At 50.1% G+C, this 22,101-nt stretch overlaps 1 protein-coding gene across 9 annotated transcripts in view; it reads left to right on the plus strand.

The window, feature by feature from the left end:
• Positions 1–22,101, plus strand: part of PLEKHA7 (pleckstrin homology domain containing A7) — a 214,534-nt gene that overhangs the window by 183,611 nt on the left and 8,822 nt on the right. For 7 of the 9 annotated variants that reach the window (XM_081240244.1, XM_081240246.1, XM_081240248.1 and 4 more), the window contains 10 exons: positions 4,435–4,503; positions 4,898–4,978; positions 6,260–6,409; positions 6,974–7,075; positions 12,511–12,619; positions 12,788–13,014; positions 16,848–17,036; positions 17,129–17,246; positions 19,079–19,182; positions 19,735–19,935. In XM_081240244.1, the coding sequence (XP_081096370.1) occupies positions 4,435–4,503; positions 4,898–4,978; positions 6,260–6,409; positions 6,974–7,075; positions 12,511–12,619; positions 12,788–13,014; positions 16,848–17,036; positions 17,129–17,246; positions 19,079–19,182; positions 19,735–19,935 (1,350 nt within the window). The remainder of the gene's footprint in view (positions 1–4,434; positions 4,504–4,897; positions 4,979–6,259; positions 6,410–6,973; positions 7,076–12,510; positions 12,620–12,787; positions 13,015–16,847; positions 17,037–17,128; positions 17,247–19,078; positions 19,183–19,734; positions 19,936–22,101) is intronic. The other 2 variants (XM_081240245.1, XM_081240247.1) reach the window with 1 other exon arrangement.

The following is a 22,101-nucleotide window of genomic DNA, read 5'->3' on the forward strand; positions in this document are numbered from 1 at the left end:
CCCACCCCAGAGCTGCTGGAGGCGGGGCCCAGCAAGTCTGTATATTCACAGCCCTCCAGATGATTCTGAAGCATGCTCAAGTGTGAGAACCATTTTTCAGTGGAGTGATTCCCACTCCTGGCTGCACATCAGACTCACCCAGGAGGGCTTTTAAGAATCCCAGTACCTAGGCCCCACCCCAGACCAATTATATCCAAGTTTTCTTGGAGTGGGACTCAGGCATCAGTCTTTTAAAGCTCCTGGGTGATCTCAGTGGTGGAGGCAGGGTTGAGATCCAGTGTCTTAGTGGGTGGGGACAGTTCCTTCTCAAAGGAGCTGGAGGCAGTTGGCATCATGGGTAAGACATAATGGTTTAGGTGTGGAGGCGAGAGTCTGAGGGACCAAAGGTGGGTGGGGCTGAGACTAATGCATGGCTCCACTCTAAACTACAGGTTCAGTATCTTACACTGTGTGATGGGGGGAGGACAGAGGAAGAAGCAGTCCCCTCTCGCCTTCTGTGGCAGAACCAGGAAGCACATGGCCACTGAAATCAGCACTCCCACGTAAACTAGCCTGCACGAAGATCAGGCAGCACCTACGATCCCCCATTTACGGATGAGGGAACTGAAGTCTGGAAAGGTCCACCGGCTGGGAAGCCGCACAACCAGACTGAGACACACTCATGTGAACTGCACAACACACATCCTCCTTAAGGTTTCCCCTTGCCAGTTCTCCAAATTCTGGCTCCTTCAAATGTCGTTTGATGTCTTACCTGTTACGATTTGTTGTATTTGCCTTTTTGTTTGGAACAGATAAAAAATAATGAACCTTTGATCAACGTGCTTTACAAAGTGCTGAAGAAGTCAGCACGGGGCTGTCGGCCCCGGAGAAGCGTAAGATGATCTGATCTGCATCTCCAGGCGGGGCCATTCCATTGCTTCTGGCTCAGTGCCGACTCCATCACTTGCTTCACCAGGGGCTCTCCTGACCGCCTCCAGGCTTCCCGCGAGTCATTTCGGTTTATTTTCTGTCTATCGAAGCTCCCTCAGCGTTTTGGCTGGTGCACCAGGCTGAGCCTCTCATCCGTAGTGTTTTGTGACTCCATCTTTTGTGCTGCCATTGGGGGCGGGGGTGGTGGGGATTGCCTAGCTTGCCACCAGCTTGTGTTGTGTCCCCATTCTCGCTCGTCTGCCTTCATGGTGAGGGCTGCCCTAGAGCCTGGGTTCCTTGGGAGGGAGCAGCAGTTCCTGGTCACCTTGGAGGAGCTGGGGTGTCCTGAGATTCCACCGTGGCCCTGGGATTAGGGTGGCTCTTCTTCAGGGCAGGGTGTTGATGTTTGAAAACATTCTGGAGCTGGACTAGAACAAAACGCCCACCTCCCCACCATCCACCCCTTTGAGAGATGCAGAGGTAGTGCCTGAAACGTGACCAGCTTTTATAGCGTTCCAAGGGAGGCTGCAGGTTGGAAAGCAGGAGCTGTGTCCAGTCATCTTGAGCCCTGCATATAGGTGTCTTGGGATGTGCTGGAGGGGGGAGTAAGATGCCTGGGAGGCCTTTAATTGCCTTCCGATGTGGAGACTCATTCAAATGGATGAGTACCCACTAACTTTCACTTTTTCTGGTGACAGAGGTGCTAGGGACCCATAGTTGATGTTTTGAATGGATTTAAACATTGCTATCACAAAGTGCAATTTTAAAAGGAAAATGAGATGTAATATACTGTTTGTGGCTGTGTCTTAGAAGCCTCAGCTCTCTGGAACAAAGCTAAATTCAGAAGCTTAAAGGGCCTGTGAGTTGTGTAAACACTGTCACGAAGCCCCTGCTCTAAACCCTGTGACCTTTACTCCACCGAAAGAGGTCTCAGGCCCTGAGCACAGCCAGCTCACCTCGTTTTGTCACATTCCCAGACTCACTAAGCAAACGCTTCTCACGCCGGGCCCTGGGCTGGGCTTTGAGGGTACAGAGAAAACGCATCACAGTCCCCACAGTCCTTCCTAATTAGGTTCTTGTCAAGTGAGGGAAGACAGAACAGATCATCTACTAAGGCCCATAATAGTGGCAGACACAAGGGGTGGGAGGATGTCCCTTGGTGGGTACCAAGCCCAGATGGAGGGAGGGAGACAGGGAAGAGCAGCAAGTGTGTCCCTTCTGCTGAGTTTCTAATCCTCATAGACTCAGTCATTTGAGCTCCTAATTCATAGCACCTTAAAAGCAGCACATTAAAAGGGGACAAAGACAAAGTTACTTCTTAGGATAGAGGGAGTGCTCATATCCTGAGAGAGAGAAGAAACATTATAAGTCAATCTGAAATGGAAATGAAAGCGCAGAAATTTGGGAGCATTTAGCTAGATAGGCAAATAGTCCTAAACAGGAACTTCTAAGAAATTCTATATTACTGATTTTTGTAATGACTCTGATTCATCCCCCAAAAGGTTGAATTTATATTCAGTGTTCTGTGAAGGTAGTAAAGGACATACTTTTAGAAAGCTTTCCATCAAAAAGTTTAAAAGACAGCTTTCTGTAAGTGCCCTTTTTGTGCAGAAATACCTCATTCGTTGCCTGATGGTGCTGGATAAATGAGGCATTGCTCAGTTAGACTCTCTGCCTTGCTATTTCAGTATCAAAAACATATCATCTGGAAAAAGCTTCAGTGACATAAAGGGAAGAGTTTTGCTAAGAGGAGAAGTCCCCAAAGAATTATCTCAATTTGAAAATGATTTCTTCCTAGGAAGTGAGGCAAGGGTCAGCCCCTTGGAGAGTAGACAAGCTTATGGCCCCTCACTTTGGCAAAGGACTGTGACACAGAGTGAAGACTCCCCTCCCTCTACCTGCTAGGGTCCCAAGTCCTGCCTGGGAAATTCAACACCTGCCTGGTGTTGGTGGTTCACCAGGATTAATTCCCCTTCCTCGCTTCCCCCACTGCGCCCCCTACCCTTGCAGGAGCCATCATTTTTTGTGGATTGTTGCTGTGGTCAGTGTGTTCTGTGACTGTGTGTATGGTTGTATGTACACATAATTTGCCAGTTTGAAGAGCAGAATTTGGCTGGAGTTCTACTTTTTCTAGGACTGACCTACATGTATTTCCCTTTCACCTACCTGTGAGGCAATAAGCAATTTGCCGAGTGCATTCTAGTGTGCCAGGCCTTCCGTTCGGGGCTGACTTTACCAAGATAAAGAAGACAGTGGTCCCTGTCCTCTACTGTGCCGCCAAAGGGAGCAGGGGAATGAGTGGGGGCATGTCTGCAGCCCAGGCTCAGCCTTCAGCTCAAGGCGTGGAGAGGGCTTCTCCCTTGACCTTCACCTTGACCTTTAGATTTGGGCACATGGTTGGCTTGAGTTTTGAGGGGAATGTTTGCTAATGTATCTCTGCTTCTGATTCACACTCACAAACTTAATGGAGTAGGGAGAAAGTGAGGGCCATTTCTCCAGCAGCTGTGTGTCCCTCCATACTGGGACCCTCTGCATAGTGACTCTGCTATGGCTAGCTCCATCCTCCATTTCTCTGGTCAGATCTGCAAAATGGACTTCAGCCAGACGGCCTCCCCTACAAGGGGCACGTTTGACCTGGCTATGGTTTGGCCACGGGGGTACATCTGTGAAAATGGTTCCCCTGCCCCTGCACAGTTTGTGACGAAGAAGATTTGGAGGAAATGAAAACATGGACTAAAAGAGTTAGTGTTTAACTTCGTAGGGGTCAGTGAGAGATGGGCAACGTGTCGCCCATGCTGGGTCTAGGGAAAGATGGCAAATGTTGTGAAATTCCACTGGCTTCTAAGTTTGGGTGATTTTTGTCTACTGCTTTGTGGTTTCCTTTCTTGAGAGGACAGGGTAGCTTGTAACTTGTATTGCAAGTACAGCTATTCAGGGATCAGTTGAAAACCTCAGCCAGGAACAATCCAGGTTTCTTCTCTTGACCCGATCCTCTTCCCAAATAGCAGAAGAGTGAGGAAGGCTGATCTTAGTCATGGGGAGGTGGGCTGTTCAGACTTCCTTGAAGTAAGGCTCAACGATGCCCAAGGGATTTGCTAGTTCTTCTTGGTCCACCCATCCTATGGCCCTGGGCGGGGTCGTGGACTTCTGTTAATTATGTTTGACCCCAGGTTTAGTAGCAAAACTCTCTTATCAGTGGCAAGTCTTCCAAGATTCATGCTGAACTCACTTGGAGCAAATTTAAGCCTTTACAGTTGATGATACTGTAACTTGAAAGTCTGTGTTTTCTTCAATTTGAGAAATTTACAAGTACTACTAAAAGATCTCAAAAAGGTTTTCTTTTTTCCCTGAAATGAAATAAGCATAAAAAAGCAGGTATTGCCCAAGTTTTTGCCCTTTCCATGCCGTGACCCTACCTGCCACTGACGAGACTTCCACACCTGTCCGTTGTAGGGGTAACTTTCCTTCTTGACTTCTGATTCCGAACCCCATGGTTAAACCTTCTTTAAATTGTTCACCTCCCAGATGACAGGCCGGGATCTTCTCAAGGACCGAAGTCTGAAGCCAGTGAAGATTGCCGAGAGTGACATTGACGTGAGTGAGCAGAGTGACAGGCTGACCCCGCACCTGCCTGCTGCCTCCAGACCCACAGCTTCAGGCAGGGTTTGGATGGATCTATAGCCAAAGGCTTTTGGATCGTGCTCCAAAGCCGTGGCCTTTTCTCATCATCCCAGGCCCTCTCCAACATGTTGGTTTTTTTTTTTTTTTTTGGCGGTACGCGGGCCTCTCACTGTTGTGGCCTCTCCTGTTGCGGAGCACAGGCTCCGGACGCGCAGGCTCAGCAGCCATGGCTCACGGGCCCAGCCGCTCCGCGGCATGTGGGATCCTCCCGGACCGGGGCACGAACCCGTGTCCCCTGCATCGGCAGGCGGACTCCCAACCACTGTGCCACTAGGGGAGCCCTCTCCAACCCTGTTCTTGTTCACAGGTTAAACTGAGCGTCTTCTGTGAACAAGACAGGATCCTCCAGGACTTGGAAGACAAGATACGAGCCCTTAAGGAGAACAAAGTATGTATCGGTTTTGCGTAGTCTTGGGCTGGGTGGCAGGGGTTTTGTCATCCTGCGTTTCCTCAGTATAGACTGGATCATGTTAGTACTGGACAACAGATGTCTGTTAGTTTATTCAGAACAATGTCTTTGAATTTAAAGGGTACTTCTTGTGGGGTTTCTGTCTGAACCCAGAGGAAACCTTCCAGGGAGACCTCAGCCTACTTATTCCAAGTACTACCTCCCTGACCTTAATTCTGCTCTGGGCCACCCCCACCTCTCCGTGGAAGCCCTGTGAGGTGAGCCTGGGAGAGGACGGCTCCACTGGCTTGCAGTGATGACCCCAGGCTCCTGAACCCCAGGGAAGCGGCGGCTGCCTTGGAGAAAGTGGCCAGAGTTGTAGCAGGGCAGAGGCTCTCACTTCCTAAAGCTCCTTTCCTCTAAGGATCTGGGCCTTAGGTGAAGCAAGTCTGGTTGGGAGGGGACGAATAGGCTGGTAGCCACTGATGTTTGGTCTAGTGGCCAGAGTCGTAGCAGGGCAGAGGCTCTCACTTCCTAAAGCTCCTTTCCTCTAAGGATCTGGGCCTTAGGTGAAGCAAGTCTGGTTGGGAGGGGACGAATAGGCTGGTAGCCACTGATGTTTGGTCTCTTAGACACTTCGTGTGAATTTTTTCTTTTCCACATTTTAACAAGGCACTATATTTGTGATGCTCAAGGTTTATAAATAACATGGTCTTTTTTGTTGTTGTTTTGCTTTTTGCGGTACGCTGGCCTCTCACTGTTGTGGCCTCTCCCGTTGTGGAGCACAGGCTCCGGACGCGCAGGCTCAGCGGCCATGGCCCACGGGCCCAGCCGCTTCGCGGCACATGGGATCCTCCCGGGACCGCGACACGAACCCGCGTCCCCTGCATTGGCAGGCGGACTCTTAACCACTGCGCCACCAGGGAAGCCCTAACATGGCCTTTTTATTCAAGTGCTTACAGAGTTTTCCATCTGTTCTTTGATTTAGCTTCATAGTTTATCCCCTAAGGAGTGGATGGCCTAATGCCTAGTTTATAGATGAGGAAACAGGCACAGAGCTGTTAGGTGATTTGTCCCAGGAGGCCACCCAACGGACAGAGTCAGAGCTGGAATCAGAGGCCTTGACTCTCAGGCCCCTAGCTGGGCACTGGCCCCTTCAGCCTCCGTTAGATCCAGCAGGTTTGCTTAGTTCCTGGTGTGGCGGGGCGGGGTTGGAGGGGACGGCCTCCCGGGAATGTTCTGCCATTCTCTTGCTCTTTGGCCCCGGTCTCTCTGGTGCAGGATCAGCTGGAATCCGTGCTGGAGGTGTTGCACAGACAGATGGAGCAGTACCGAGACCAGCCCCAGCACCTGGAGAAGATTGCCTACCAGCAGAGGCTGCTGCAGGAGGACCTTGTCCACATCCGGGCAGAGCTCTCCAGAGAGTCCACTGTGCGTGGAGGGTGTGGAGGGTGGCAGACGCTCCCCTGACCCCCCAGCATGGGCTGGCCGGGGGGCTGCTTTCCTCACCTCCCAAGCTGTAGTGGAGTTGGTGGCCAGGGGCGAGAGTCTTGGCAGAGCAGAACGCCTCCAGGCTGCCTCCTCACAGTAGCTTACCTTGTCTCTACCGGTGCCTTAAGGTGCTTTCTTTCAGTGGCTCCTGGGTGGCTACAGTGACACCCAAGGGGTCAGATGTTTGAGAGCAGCCTGCAAGGCTGTTCCCCTGATCTGTGCGCAGTTAACTCTGAGACGTCAGAATTTCTGCTCTTTTATTTGTCTATCTGATGTGGTACAGGCCCTTTCTGCCGGAGCTGGGAACCAAAGCATCCCCAAGGGTGGGAGAGGGGATGGTGCAGGTGGCCTATCTCTCTCCCCAGGCCTGCCTGAGACCCACCAGGCTCCCCTTCCCTCTTCCCCTGTCGGGTCAGCAGTGGTCAGGAGCACAGGTGCTCGTGGGGCCTTCTGAGGGGTGGGCATGTCATAACGCAGAATCAGAAGCATTTCCTTGGCCAACAGGAGATGGAAAATGCCTGGAATGAATACCTGAAGTTAGAGAGAGATGTGGAGCAGCTGAAGCAGACCCTGCAGGAGCAACACAGAAGAGCCTTCTTTTTCCAGGTGACCCAAGGGTTCTTCATCCCTTCTGAGCTCTGATTTCTTCTTGGAGTCTTCACCTGTGGGGGATGTTAGCCCTACCCAGGGGCCTTCTCTTTTTGCACCCGGACTCAGCCTGCTCACCACCCCAAGCGCTCCCTTGGGGAACCCTTGCCCCAGCCAGGCTGTCGTGAGAAGCCTCACCTCAGCTCCCCCTGCCTCTCTGCTCTCAAAGACAAGCTCCTGGGCATTTTTCTAAGGGTTTTACTACTGGTCATTTGGGGAAACAGCCCCAAGGGGAGACAGTAGTGACCTAACCTTGCAGATACTTGAGGGTGATCTGTGTTCCTGGTTCTTGGCCCTGCCTTGGGTTCCTAGCTACTCACTTAGCAGCAGGAAGCCACGCCTCCTTCCCTCCCGGACTCCTGAGGATAGATGTTATCAGGCCTTCACCTGATCAGTAGTGTGAATTCAGGCCAGGTGGGGTGATACCCATTGCTGTGGCCCCTGCCTCACTCGGGAAAGGCAACCTTAGAGCCCTGCCTTCTCTGCCCTAAAACCAGGCTGCCCCGTTGGTGGCTGCCTCTGCCTCCAAAGCTGAGAGGAAGAAAGGCCCTGTGTGGTTTTCCTTCTTGCAGGTTGGGTCCTCCAGCTGCCAGTGTTCCCCCATTGGGTGCCCAACCAGGCTTCTACCCCACCCTCAAAGTTTTGAAAATGGAAAATAACCTGCTTTTGAACCTAACTTCAGATCTGTATCTCTTCTTTCAGGACCCTGACATAAATTCTATTTATTTGAATTCAGCAAGCATTAACTGAGGGTTCTTGTGTACAAGGCAGCCTGTTGGGCCAGTCTGGGGGCTAGGCTTGCTAATTGATAAACTAGTTCTAGCCAGGCCTCTTCATTCAAGTGACTTAATGAATGTGTTGACTCTCTTCACATCAGCATCACCCCAGAAAACCGAAGGAATTCGGGAGGAGGTTTAGGTTTGTGGACTAGAAGGCTTTTCCCAGGCCCTGCTATGCTTCCACTCACTTCCACTCACCGCTTTAGAGCTGGTCCTAGAGAGCCTGGTCTAGGAGCATGTGGAGGAGACTCTTGCCTGTAGTTCAGGGTTGGCCTGTGAGGTCACCCAGAACTTGTCTGTCTCCTGTGGCTGTTGGGTTTTTCCCATAATTTCCCTTAATTTGAGCTAACATTTTCCTCTTCTTTTTGTATCCCCAGTATTTAGCATAGTGGCTTGAAAATAAATAAGTGAATATTGTTGGCAAAGTCCTTTAAACAATTGTTTCTAGTTACTAGTTCCTTGAACTGTTCGGTCTCATTAGACTTATCTTCTTGGACTTCAACCATCCACATTAATTTCAGCCATAATTTTTTTTTTTAGCTTTTCATTCCTTATGTTTCTTTAATTATACAGAAAACACATAAATGCATCTCCCTGAAAAATCCAAACAATGAGAAGCAAAACCAAAACAGGACACAAAAGATCCTCCTCCCTCCTTCCCTTCTCTGCCCAGTCCCTCACCTTCCCAGCATGTAATCAGTGCCATCGGTTTGCAGTGTTGCCTTCCAGACCATTTTCTGTGCATTTCCAAATGTATGCACGTACATAGTATCATATAATTTATTTGGGAGAGGGAGTTGGGCTTACTTAAACAGGAATCATACTTACACATTGTTTGGTAACTTGCTTTTTTTGTCATAACTTTATGTAATGGAAATCTTTCCAAGAAAGATACCCCCAAGTTTATGCTGCCCTGTATGGTAGCTATTTAAATTTAAACATAAATTAATTAAAATTAACTAAATTAAAAATATATTCCTTAGTCACACCAGAATTATTTCATGTGGCTACTGGCTTTCTGTATTGGACAGCACAGATTATGGAAGATTTACATAATCTCAGAAATTGTATTAGACATTGTTGGTCTTGATGCTACAGATTTCATAGTGTGGATATCCCATACTTTATTTAGCCATTCCTCTTCTGATGGGCATTTAAGTTATTTTCAGTGTTTTGCTTTTATAAATGGTATCACAGTGAGCATCTGTGTAACTGCCTTTAGAGCTTGTTTATGAGCATTTATCTAAGATAGGCTCCTAGGAGTGGACTTGTTGGGTTGACATGAGTGTACATCTTAAATGTTGGCAGATACCACCAAATCACCCTCTGAAAGGCTGCACTCATTTGCCCTCCCACCCATAGTGCATGAGAGTACTGAACCTGTTTACCCACATCCTTGCCAACACTTGATGTTATCAGTCTTCTTAGTTTTTGCCAGTCTGCATGCTGAAAAAGGACATCATGTTTTTATTAGCATTCATTTAATTACTAGTAGGTTAAGCATCTTTTTTAATGATTATTGGCTATTTGTATTTCTACTGTGCCTTATTTCGTGGTAATTTAACATACAGCAGGCCCAGAATCCTTCTTTTCCCTCCAAAAAACAAATGGGTGCCATGTATAGGTCTTGTCACAGACTTCCTAGAGAACTTAGCCCTATAAGTTACTAGGAGATAGGCCAGTTTGAAGCCTGGTCCCTGCAGCTTGATTTCCACCTAGCCTAGTGGCGTTGCTTATGCTTTCCCTGAGTGCCACAATGACCTGGGAAGCTCACAAAGCCTTTCATTGAGCAGGCTCTGTGCTAACTTCTTTGGTGTAATTCTAAGCCAGGCAAGCTGTTAGAGTCCTGAATAAATCATTGACGCTGGAGATAGGCTTGCAGCCCCATATGCAAATTCTCAGTAATGGGGCTTGGAAACTCACCCCTCTTTAGCCAGGGTTGGCTGTGAGAAAACCCATAGCCTTTTGAGTAAAGATGAGTAGCTTTATTTATGAAGATCCTCACGGCCACCCAAGCAGGGAAACCAGAGGATAAAAGAACTTCCAGGTAACCCTGAGAGTCAGTGAGAGATGAGGCTATGTGTAGGTGTCCCTACTTCTGGACAGTGAGTTCAAGCCTTTGCTGAATGTAGTACATTGGAGCCTTCCTGCTTGGTGTGATGTGAGGATACAGGTATGAAACCCCACTCTCGTGTTCCCCAAAAGCTTCCTTCACCTTGTCGTTAAGTTCTGAAATTCCATCGTCCTTGGATTGAAGTTCTCTGGCCTTTGCTTCTCTCTGCTCTTCTCTTACATGTTGAGGTGACAGGCAAAATGGGGGCAGGATTGTGAACCGACAGGTAGAAGTACGCCAGGTAGACTGCCAGGGGAGGAAAGAGAGAGGGAGAGAGGATCTTAACCCCATGTTCCTTCTTTACCTGTTCCCAGCACTCTGCTTGGGGACCTCAGCTCTAGAGATAATCCTGTTAGCTCAGTAACGTGTCTGTTTTAGGACACTCGTTCTTTAGTGGGGAGCTGAACATTAAGCCTGTTATTTGTTTATCAGCCCTGAGGATGTGCACTGGTGTTGGAAGGGTGGAGAGAGTATGAGAGTGTGAGCTCCCCTTAGGAGGGAGGCTTCAGATGTCTGTTGTTATGCCTGTTAGATAGTATTTGATCAGGGAATTTTATGTGATTGGTCCTTTCAGCGTACATGTCCTGAGAACCTGCTCACTGCCCAGCCCTGTGGGGATGTATCCAGGAGCAGTGGTCCATAAATATCACACACGTGAGAACTCTTCCAATTGAGGCCGGCGATGTACCTGGAAAGGAGATAGGGGTGTGGAGCCTCCTTTTTAAGTCCATGGGGTGGGACCATGATAATTTTTAAAAAAAGAATACCATATCTGATGTTTACACAACTCGATTAAAAGGTGCCCACGACCCTTTAATCACAGCAGACCCTGCTCACCTCTTTCTAGGGCCTCTTCCCTGGTGGTTTGGGTGTAGCTTCTCAGAGTTTGCGCATGGTTGTGTAGCCCGCCTCTTTTCCCATCGTACTTTTTTTTTTTTTTTTTTTTTTGCTGTACGCGGGCCTCTCACTGCTGTGGCCTCTCCCGTTGCGGAGCACAGGCTCCGGACACACAGGCTCCGCGGCCATGGCTCGCGGGCCCAGCCGCTCCGCGGCATGTGGGATCTTCCGGGATAGGGGCACGAACCCGTGTCCCCTGCATCGGCAGGCGGACTCTCAACCACTGCGCCACCAGGGAAGCCCCCCATCGTACTTTTTAAAAAAAAAATAACAGCTTTATTGTGTAATTCACATACCATAAAATTCACTATTTTAAAGTATGTAATTCACTGATTTTTTTTTTTTTTTTAGCACATTCACAGAGTTGGGTAACCATCCCCACAGTCAGTTGTGTAACATTTCCATCAAGCCCCAAAAGCAACCTGGTACCCATTTACAGTCACTCCCCATCCCCACCCCAACTTTCTACCCCTGCTCTAGCCAACGACTTATCTACTTTCTGTCTTTATGGACTTAATCTATTCTGGACATTTCGTATGAATGAAATCATACAGTATGTGGCACTTTTTTTTTTTTTTTTTTTTTTTTTTGCGGTACGCGGGCCTCTCACTGTTGTGGCCTCTCCTGTTGCGGAGCACAGGCTCAGCGGCCATGGCTCATAGGCCCAGCTGCTCCGCGGCATGTGGGATCTTCCCGGACCGGGGCATGAACCCGTGTCCCCTGCATCGGCAGGCAGACTCTCAACCACTGCGCCACCAGGGAAGCCCAGTATGTGGCACTTTGTGTCTGGCTTCTTTCACTTAGCATAATGTTTCCAAGGTTCATCCATGTTGTAGCAGACATAGTACTTCATTCCTTTTTACTGCCAAATAATATCCATTGCCCCTTATACTAAATCCCAAATCCCAAGATTCAGCTCTGTCTTCAAAAAGATGCTCTTTATATTCTAGGGATGGTATAACCTCTAGGCCTTGCCTTCTCTTCCCTTCTGCCATGGTTGCCTAAGACAGTCTTTTTTTAAATTGTAAAATGTATGTAGCACAAAAATTTACCTAACCATTTTTAAGTGTACAGTTTGGTCCTGTTAAGTGTATTCACATTGTTGTACAGCCAATCTCCAGAAATTTTTTTCGTCTTGAAAAACTGCAACTCTGTACACATTAAACAACAATCTGCATTCCCCCCTCCCCCCAGACAAAACTGGAGCTCTGTACCCATTAAAAAAACAATCCCTATTCCCCCTGGTCCCAGCCTCTGGCAACCACCCTTCTATTTTTCTGTCTCTGAATTTGGCTACTTTAGATAACCTCATATAAGTGGAATCATACAGTATTTAAGGGAGTCTATTTTTAAATGAGGTGGAAACAGGAAAGGTAGACTGTGAGAGCTTCTCTGAAGCTTCTCCCCTGGACCTTGGGCATCTTTCATGTCTGCACTTGCCCAGGAAGCTGTGAAGCAGGCTTGGCTCTAGACCTGGTGGGGTTTCCAAGGGGATACTCCCCCCCAGGGTGAGGGGCTCTGTCTGAATGACAGCAGAAGTCCTAAGAAGAAACTTCTGGTGAGGAGGTAAGAAGGAAGTGAACCCACTGCCTTATCTTCCTCAGGAGAAATCGCAGATACAGAAGGATCTCTGGAGGATCGAAGATGTCATTGCAGGCCTGAGTGCAAATAAAGAGAACTTCAGAATCCTGGTGGAATCGGTCAAAAATCCGGGTGAGCGGGCCATCTTCCTGGGGGTGGGGGTGGTGGAGGCCAGCGTCTGGAGCCTGGGCGATGGCCCCTGGGGAGGTCGGGTCTTCGTGGCCTAAGTCACTCCCCTTGTCCTCCGAGGAAGAGGGTCTTTGTTTCATCGCACCCTTTGCTTCTCTCCACACCCCTCAGAGAGAAAAACAGTGCCTTTGCTTCCTCACCCGCCTGTGCCTTCAATCTCCTCTTCTGAGAGCAAGCCGTTCCTGCACCACAGCCCACCCATCAGCCCCATGCGGACCCCTCTGGAGGTTCGACTCTTCCCCCAGCTGCAAACCTACGTGCCGTACCGACCTCACCTGCCCCAGCTGAGGAAGGTGACGTCTCCCCTTCAGTCACCAACCAAGACGAAGCCCAAAGTTGTGAGTATTGATGACCAGGAGCTGGGCGCTGTCGTTTCCTCTCTGGCAGATGATTGTCCTTCTCTGTCCTCAGGTCCTCTTCTCTTGGGAGAGAAGCTTTTAGGGAAGCTTGGGGAGACAGACCAGCCAGAGTCCTGAGGGGTTCCTGAGCCATGAGCAGTTAAGGAGAGGTAGGGGCTCCTGCCATTATTGTGCTTAGTCTCCCACAACTGGAAGGGTCTTTAGAGGCGATCTAGCCCACCTCTCCCATTTTGCAGCTGGGAAAACTGAAGCCTAGCAAGAGGCAGTGACTGTGGAGTAGGGCAGAATTTGTGATCTGTATCGTGCAGAGAAGTGTGTGGCTGCCCCACGCAGGGCTCCGTGCAAACCTGCGGTTTGGGCAGTGAGCTCATCTTAGCAGAAGAGTATCCATATCTCCATCTGCAGCTGAGGATTGTGCTGGGTTGTGAGGATACATGTGATCTTCACAATAACCGCTTGGAGTATAGACAGGAAGGTCAGCATCTCCCTCCCACAGATAAGAGAACTGAGGCCCAAGGTGTTAAAATTTGCATAAGGTCTCCATATTAGTTAGTGAATCCATCCACATCTCCTGACCATTCTTTGTGCCGTCCGACACGTAACTGGACATTCAGCCCTGGTCCTCAGGTTAGGTATGTGCCCCATGTGGTTGCCTGGGCCAACACCTTGGCTTGCCTGGCATAGAGAGGGGCCAAGCCCTTGGCTGAGTCTGGGAGCACAGAAGGTTCTAAGGAAATAAAAGATGTGGTCAGGTACTGTGATAGCTCATGTTTCCAGGGCAGGCCAGCCTTGGCTGGAAAGCATGAGGGGCCTGGTCCAAGTGACAGGGAAGCTATAGCAGAGGGGACCTTGGAATGGAGACCTCTAGGTTTTTGCCAACAAGGGCTTGAAGGAGCTTTGCCTGGGCACCGTGTATGCTTAGGACGTCTGACGAGATCAGTGCACAGTGCTGGCTAAAACACACGAGTTCCTATACCTGGTCTTCACTGTTCACCTGCTTCCAGCCATGGTCTAGAGCCCAGAGCTGGAAGACAGGTGCAGGGAACCAGGGTCATTGTGAACTTCTTTATCTTGAGATTTCCTTCCCACTCCCAGATCTAAGAGTCATGGAGCACCAGCCACAAAACAGGAGGTAGAAAATAGCAAAACAAGTAGCAGGAATGGCTGGGACAGACAGGTGCTAATATAATGCAAGATGCCTGCCCCCTGGGACGAGGAGCAAAGGGAAAAAGGCCTGTGAGCAGGACTGCCTGGATTCCAGCCCTTGTCTGTCTCTGGGTCTTCAGGCAAGGCCCATACCCTCTCTGAGCATCCTCAGTTTCCCCTTGTGCAGAACAAGCAGCTTGAAATAGATGAAGACAGAGGCTCCTCTTCATAGCTTGGTTGCTGTGGCTCGGAAGCAGGGCTTTTCAACTTGGTTGAGCATCAGGGTCACCAAGGTGGGTGGGTCTTCTCTCCCCTCCTAGTTGTATATATGTTCACCAGTTTTACCATTTTTATTGTTGGTTGCTTGTTTTATATTTTTTTCTGTGAAACAATGATATCCATCCTGAAATTGACATAAAACATGGATATTGGGCTTCCCTGGTGGTGCAGTGGTTGAGAGTCCGCCTGCCGACGCAGGGGACACGGGTTCATGCCCCGGTCTGGGAATATCCCACATGCCGCGGAGCGGCTGGGCCCGTGAGCCATGGCCACTGAGCCTGTGCATCCGGAGCCTGTGCTCCGCAGCGGGAGAGGCCACAACAGTGAGAGGCCCGCGTACCGCAAAAAACAAAACAAACAAACAAAAAAACATGGACATATAATTTAGTAAATAATAATAAAGAGACTACCCATTTCATACCAACACTCAGACCAAGAAATAGGACTTTTTTTTTTTTAATTAATTTTTACTGGAGTATGGTTGCTTTACAATGTTGTTATCCTGCACTGCACAACAAAATGAATCAGCCAGATACATACAGATATCCCCTCCCTTTTGGACTTCCCTCCCATTAGGTTACCACAGTGCATTAGGTAGAGTTCCCTGTGCTATACAGTATGTTCCCATCAGTTGTCTATTTTATGCATAGTATCAATAATGTATATGTGTCGATCCCAGTCTCCCAATTCCTGCCACCCCACCCCCTTTCCCCCATGGTATCCATACATTTGTTCTCTACATCTGTGACTAAGTAATAGGACTTTGCCAGCAATCAGAAGCCCTTGGGCCTGTGGGTCCCTTCCCAGTGTAGGCCCTTTCTCTTTCTCCCAGAGGTAACCACTATCTTGACTTTTTTGATAATTTCCTTGCTTTTTTGTTTTGTTTTGTTTCACTACCTATATTTGCATCCGAAACACTTCTATTTTGCCCATATATAATACTATATTTATTCTTTCATATTTTGCGTCCTTTCAACAGTATGTTTGTGAGATTCACCCATATTGTTGCATGTAGCTATAGTTCTTTCTTTCTTTTTTTTTTTTTTTTTTTGTGGTATGCGGGCCTCTCACTGTTGTGGCCTCTCCCGTTGCGGAGCACAGGCTCTGGACGTGCAGGCTCAGCGGCCATGGCTCACGGGCCCAGCCGCTCCGCGGCATGTGGGATCTTCCCGGTCTGGGGCACGAACCCGTGTCCCCAGCAACGGCAGGCGGACCCTCAAACACTGTGCCACCAGGGAAGCCCAGTTCTTTCATTTTTATTTGGCTTTTCTTAAGTTTAATGTCATTTTTTTAATTAAACAATACTCTGAAAGGGTACAAAATCAAAGGATATAAAAAAGTATGTAATAAAATGTCTCCCTCCCTTCCACCCTCTGTCTCCAGACATTCTATTCCCTTCAATCAAAGGCAGTCAATGGTTTGCGTTTATCTTTCTGGGGGGCTTTTTTAGGAATTGGTGATTCCAAGATCTTGTCAGGGTTTGGAAACCACTGATGCTCAGAGAGCCTCTGGGTATCTTAGGTAGGCAGCTTAAACTTCACACAATAATGAAATGTGTTGCTTTAGAAGAGTGCTGATAAACTTTTGCAAAACAAGCTTACAGCACCCTTTCCTGAACTCTGAAAAACAAAGCAAAATGAGGCTAAGAAAGGGGGTGGTTAGGAGGAAGGAGTCTGGATGGTCATTTGTGCCAGGAGTGGGTGTTCATGGCAGTCAGGGGCCAGGCTGTCAGTCTGTAGAGAGGCCACAGCCCTCAGAGAGCATTGTGGACAGGGGGGTTCAAGGAAAATAGTTACATTCATCCCAGCCCAGGGAGTGGGCTGTGGAGAAGGCAGTGAGTCACCCATCCTGACTGCCTATTCTGTGCCTGAGTCAGGAAGGAGGAAATATTTTGTAACCATGTGCATTTCTGATAGAAAGGGCAGGAGGATGTAGATGGTCCTTGCTCAGATCCCCAGCCTGCTGAAGGATGCAGAGGCGGTGCAGGGACCGCGGGCTGGCTCCGTCCGAGCATGGTGGGATGGGGTGGCGGTGGTGGGGTGCTGCCATAAACATACAGGTAAACACAGAGCTACCAGCCTGCCTCCCCTGACGGTGCACTCCGAGCCAGTGGAATGAGAGCGTGGACCCGTGTCCTGAGTTCTGGATTGTGTGTAGACCACACTTTGAAAAATGGAAGATGTGTGAATCAAAGGGAAGGATGGGGTTGGAGCAGAGACGTCTCCCGACCTCACAGCTCAACCTGGGGAAACGTTGGCATCTTTGGGCTGAAGTGGTCACTCCCTGCAGACCCAAGGTGGCCTGCTCCTTCCCTTTGGGCCACCACTGTGATGGTGCCACTGAGCATTCTCTCACCGGGCACTGGTTCTGGTTTTGTTTCTGAGCAGGAAGACGAGGCACCTCCCAGGCCCCCGCTCCCTGAGCTCTACAGCCCGGAGGACCAGCCCCCGGCCGTGCCACCTCTACCGAGGGAGGCCACCATCATCCGGCACACTTCAGTGAGGGGCCTCAAGCGGCAGTCGGACGAGAGGAAGCGAGACCGGGAGCAGGGGCAGTGTTTGAACGGGGACTCAAGGGTGAGCAGGGGGGACCCCTGGGGTTGCCCCAATGTGTGTGGGGAGAGGGACGGCGGTGGGGCAGGTGTGACGGCCTCAGACTCTGCCCACAGGTGGAACTCCGGTCATACGTCAGTGAGCCTGAGCTGGCGACCTTCAGTGGTGACATGGCCTCTCCCTCCCTGGGACTCGTGGGCTCTGAGAGCAGGTACCAGACGTTGCCAGGCAGAGGTAAGGCGAGACTTTCCATGGAGTCTTCCTGGGCATCCCCACCACTGCCACACCACTGCTCCGCAGCCCTACCCTGTCCTCACACCCTTCTGCCTGCAGCGTGGGGCCTCAGCCTGGGTAGCAGCTGTCAGCGGACTCTGGGCTGTAGGGAGGGCCTGTCCTTCCTGCCTCTGGCTCACATCCTGATTTCATCCTCTTTTATTACATCTGCCCCCCGGGAACAATGATAATAGCAGTTACTATAAAGCCCAGTGCTGTTTTAAGCACTTTATTATATTCACTTAGTTAAGATTCATGATAATCCCGTGAGGGAAGTACTATTGTTATCCCCATTTTAGAGATAAGAAAACCAAGGCCCAGAGAAATGAAACAACTTGCCAATTAGCCAATAAGTGATAGAGCCAGAATCCCACCCTGCAGGCTGGGATGTTGGGTGACTGTCATCAGCTTGGCCATCCCATCTCATGCCTTCCAGAGGCTTTTCTCCTCTTCTGTGTCACTCTAAGACTCAATGAGTCCTTTATTGAAACAAACACACCTTTCTCCTCAGTTGGGTCTTCTCTCCTCCCCTATCCCTTTGAGATGGGGGTGGGAACAGATTTAGGCCATTAGGCTCACCCATGCCCTATTTTCCCCCATAGCCAGATCCTCTTTCTGAAATCCTTTTAAAAGGAGGCCATCTGGAACCCCAGAGCAGCCTGACCACACTCCCTCATTTGGTGGGAGGTCAGGCGCTTTCCCCCGTTGACAGGGTGTGAAGACAGGAGGCCACACCGCCATGATTTGGACTCCTGTGGGGTTATGTGACTCCCAGCCCATGATGCTGTGTAGGCTTGCTGTGTCCTGAGCTGGTCCCTGGAGGGGACTGGCTTTTGCTGAGTTGGGCCACACAACCCTTGGCACTGTGCCTGGGGACCCTTTTCCCTTCATTCATTACAGCCTAGAGGTGTTCGTCAATGGCAGTGTTAGTGGCCTGTGGGCAGGACAGTTCTTTGTTGCTTAGGAGTCTGGCGTTGCAGGACGTTTATCATTCTTTTTCCTATGTACTAAATGCTGGTGGAGTCCTCAGTGTGATGCCTGTTTCCAGATGTCAGGGACCAGCCTTGATAAGAATGTTGCTAGTGGAGAAAGCACGGGCTGAGGTTCCATGTGATCTTGGACAAGTTGCTTAACCTCTCTGAGCTTTAGATTGTGTACCTCCACAGTGGTTAGGTAATGCTACTTTGTAGGGCCAGCGGGACAAAATCTATATGAAATGCCTGGCACGATGCCTGCCTATTATATAGTAAGTACTCAGTAAATGCTTGGTGCCTTCTTCTTTCCATTCTTCATTTATTCATTCAGTCATTTATTCATTCAACCAGGCATTGTTGAATTTGTAGACAGGCATGTTGACACTGTGGTCAGTGCAGTATCCAGTGAATATACTGAAGAATACAGGGAATAACTGATTCTGCCTAGAGCATTTGAGAAGGCTTCTCACAGGCAGGCACCCAAGTTGGATCACACAGGATGCATAGGAGTTCATCAGGAGGAAGTGATGCAGGGCATTCCTCGCCCTCCATCCCTTCCTCCTGCCAAGCAGCCCAGGTCTTCTGCATGTGAGGGAAGACGAGGGTAGTCCCCAGATCTTCCTTTGGGGACAGAGGGCACCCATGGGCTGGCCCCTTATTCCCTACCTGGGGCCTTGCTCTTCCGGGCCCTGGGGAGGAAGAAGCGTGGGTTGTTGGCTGGATCCTCATGGTCCCCTCACGGGAGTGGGAGATGATCAAGAAGGGGCTGGTAGCCTGTCCTCACCACAAATCCACTTGCATTTCTCTTTCCTCACTAAGGGCTCTCGGGGTCCACGTCAAGGCTCCAGCAGTCGTCCACCATTGCTCCCTACGTCACGCTTCGGAGGGGTCTAGATGCCGAAAGCAGCAAGGTGACCTACCCTGTGAGTGGCCTTGAGAAGTTCTTGAGGGGCTCACTGCTCCCTCATGCACAGAGGGAAGGGCCCCGAGGTAGACGGTAACTGGTGATCCTGCCAGGTGACCCCTCCAGAGCTCAGATTCCATGTCACCAGGTGCTCATGATGCCTTCACCACTGCCCACCAAGAAGGGCATCACACTGCCCTCCCCATTTCCCAAGGGGCTCCCACCTTTCTCCCCAGTCTCGCCCAGTGAGTCACACCCTGAGTTGTGGCCCATGATGTGCTTCTGCCCAACTGGATAGGCCTGGGCCTCAGTGTCTGCATCTGCAGAATTGGGTGCTGCCCAGAGAGCCCGCGAGGGCCAGCGGTATCATGTCCACGAGTGTGCTTAGAGGAGGTGCTTGTCAGTGGCCAGGAGGAGCCCATCTAGAGAGAGTGTGAGTGTGTGAGTGAGTGAGTGAGTGAGAGAGAGAGAGAGAGAGAGAGAGAGAGAGAGAGAGGAGGATGAAGCCAGCGGGGCGGCTGCCCTCTGTGTTCCCAGCCCAGCTGCCCTGTCTGTCCCTCCTGCCCCTCAGAGACCCAGGAGTGCCTTGGAGCGCCTGTACTCAGGGGACCACCAGCGGGGCAAGATGAGCGCAGAGGAGCAGCTGGAGCGCATGAAGCGGCACCAGAAGGCGCTGGTCCGGGAGCGCAAGAGGACGCTGAGCCAAGGAGAGAGGACGGGTCTGCCCTCGTCCCGCTACCTCAGCCAACCGCTCCCTGGAGATCTCGGCTCAGTATGTTAGGAGGGTCCAGGCAGGCGGGGCTGGGACAGGGAGCAGAGCTTCCCCGAGTCCCCCAGACACAAGCACTTCTCAGCCCCGAGAGAGCGGGCTGTCCACCTGGATGGCTCAGAGAACACCCCACGGGCTGTGTGTCCACAAGCCGGGACGCAAGTGTGACTTGGTCAGAGGGCGCCCCGGAACTAGAGCAGGAACGAGGATGTCACTGCAGGAGCCCAGGAGCCAGAGAGGACGTCCACAGTCAGTTCTGCAGTCGAGCTTGAGGGAGGCCTTTGTAAGCATTCGGAGTCTCTCAGCTGAACCAAGGACTTGGGAAGTACAGGGTTCAAGGAGTGGAGGAGAAAGATGGTGCTGTGATTTGAGGAGGAGGAGTGCAAGCCAACCAGCCTCCCAGACCTCCAAGCGGGTGCCCTGTGGGGCAGCTGAGCAGAGGGTGGTGGCCCTCACCTCCGAGGACTGGGGCTCTCCCACTGCCGCGGTGCTGACGGGCCTCCCCCTGCCCCAGGAGAGCCGGGGCGTCTGCTGCTCCCTGGTGGTGCTTCCAGGCACGGCACCCTGCCCACAGTCGCCTTAGGTCCCTTTTGGAAACATTCCATTTGACTTTTCCCTGTTGTTTGAAATCAAATGTTTCCCTAGACCTCTAGCCTGACTGCTCTTCCCCTAATTCATTGCACAAGCTCTTCTGCTTTTAGCGTTACCGCTCATTGCCTCTCTAATCCTGCCTGATTGTGTCTACAGACGCTTCTAATTTGCATCAACCATTCTCTAACTGGCCTGTGCTCTTGTTACCAGGCTTATAATAGCAGCTCTTTTCTCCATAGCCTAGTGAGCACTCCCATGTGTGACTCACCTTTCTGCTGCCCCCTTTATGCAGGCTTACTGACTCATAATTCCCTTATCCCAAAAGCTGCCCCAAAAGTTTGAGCCAGCCCCACTGCCTGAGGGCCGTGGTCATTGTCAGAGGTCTGGGCATGATGAATTTATCAAAGTCCACGCCTCACATCTGGACAGTAGACACAGGCTTCAGAGATTGCATGTTGGAATAAATTCTGCCAAGTCTGAGGTGGTTCAGTTTTAATTCCTCCGGCCCCATCGGCACAATTTCTTACAGAAAACTTTTTGTGTTTCTAGTATTTAATAACTTGAACGGGTAGCAAGATACATTATGATCTGTATTCAGAGGGCCTCTCTGCAGCTGTTAGCTCAGACACCAAAGGGGTAAGACCCAGGATACTCATATCCTGAAAAGCTGCAAAGCCAGTAACTTTTAAACTTTATAAGTAAATGTCATATGAGGTAAAACTGACTTTTCACAACCTGATGTCTCAAATGTAGAAAAATGATCTAAAAATCGTAACTTGAATACCTTGTAATTTTTCTCTTTAAGAAAAAAGACTTCTGTAAGTCTCTGCCTCAGCGCCAATAAACGTGTTGCTTAATGACAATGGATTGGCGTGGTTCTTCCCCAGGATACATTGTAGAGTCCAGTGAACTTTTTCTGTTTGTGGAAACAATCAGGCTGGGTTTATGTGAGGTCTTGTCTCTCTTTGGGGCACTGGTGAGCGTGTAAGAAAATGTGTGTTTTCTTTGTGAATCATGAAATTAATTTTTCATCCCTGAATTTTCAACTGCCTAATCCTTTTACACTTTAATTGGAAACCGTCACCTAAAAGCAATTATGTTGACGTAGAGTCAGTATGGAGAGCTTGTGCACGAATGGGTGAAATGTGCTGCTATGGCCGTGGGTTTGGGGCTTGGGTGAGTGCGGGCTTGAGGGGGCATTAAAGACAACGGTGGCCACTTGGGGCGCTGTGAGGTGGGTGGGGTGGGAAGGAGAAAACAACCTGGGATGGAGAAGTGTCTGCTTGGCTTCTGCTCAAGAAAAGGGAGGCTTTGGGCCCGTTCCCTCCTCTCAACAACCTGCTCAGCGTCGAGACCTGTGGGGATGCAGGCCACAGGTGATTTAGGAAGGCTGCGGCGGAGCCAAACCATTGTGCTGGGATCTTAAAGTGGCTGGGTTAGAGTTTCCCTCTGTGAAGCCTGCTTGTTACAGAGTTGGAAATGTTGCATTTGATTTAGCATTTAAATTTTACATGTGTTTGGTTTTTCTAACTTAAAACATCTGCCCCAAATAGCTGCGTGATACGCAGCAGCTTATCT

This window comes from Mesoplodon bidens (genome assembly GCF_964165515.1).
Source record: "Mesoplodon bidens genome assembly, chromosome: 7".
NCBI classification, from domain to species: Eukaryota; Metazoa; Chordata; class Mammalia; order Artiodactyla; family Ziphiidae; genus Mesoplodon; species Mesoplodon bidens.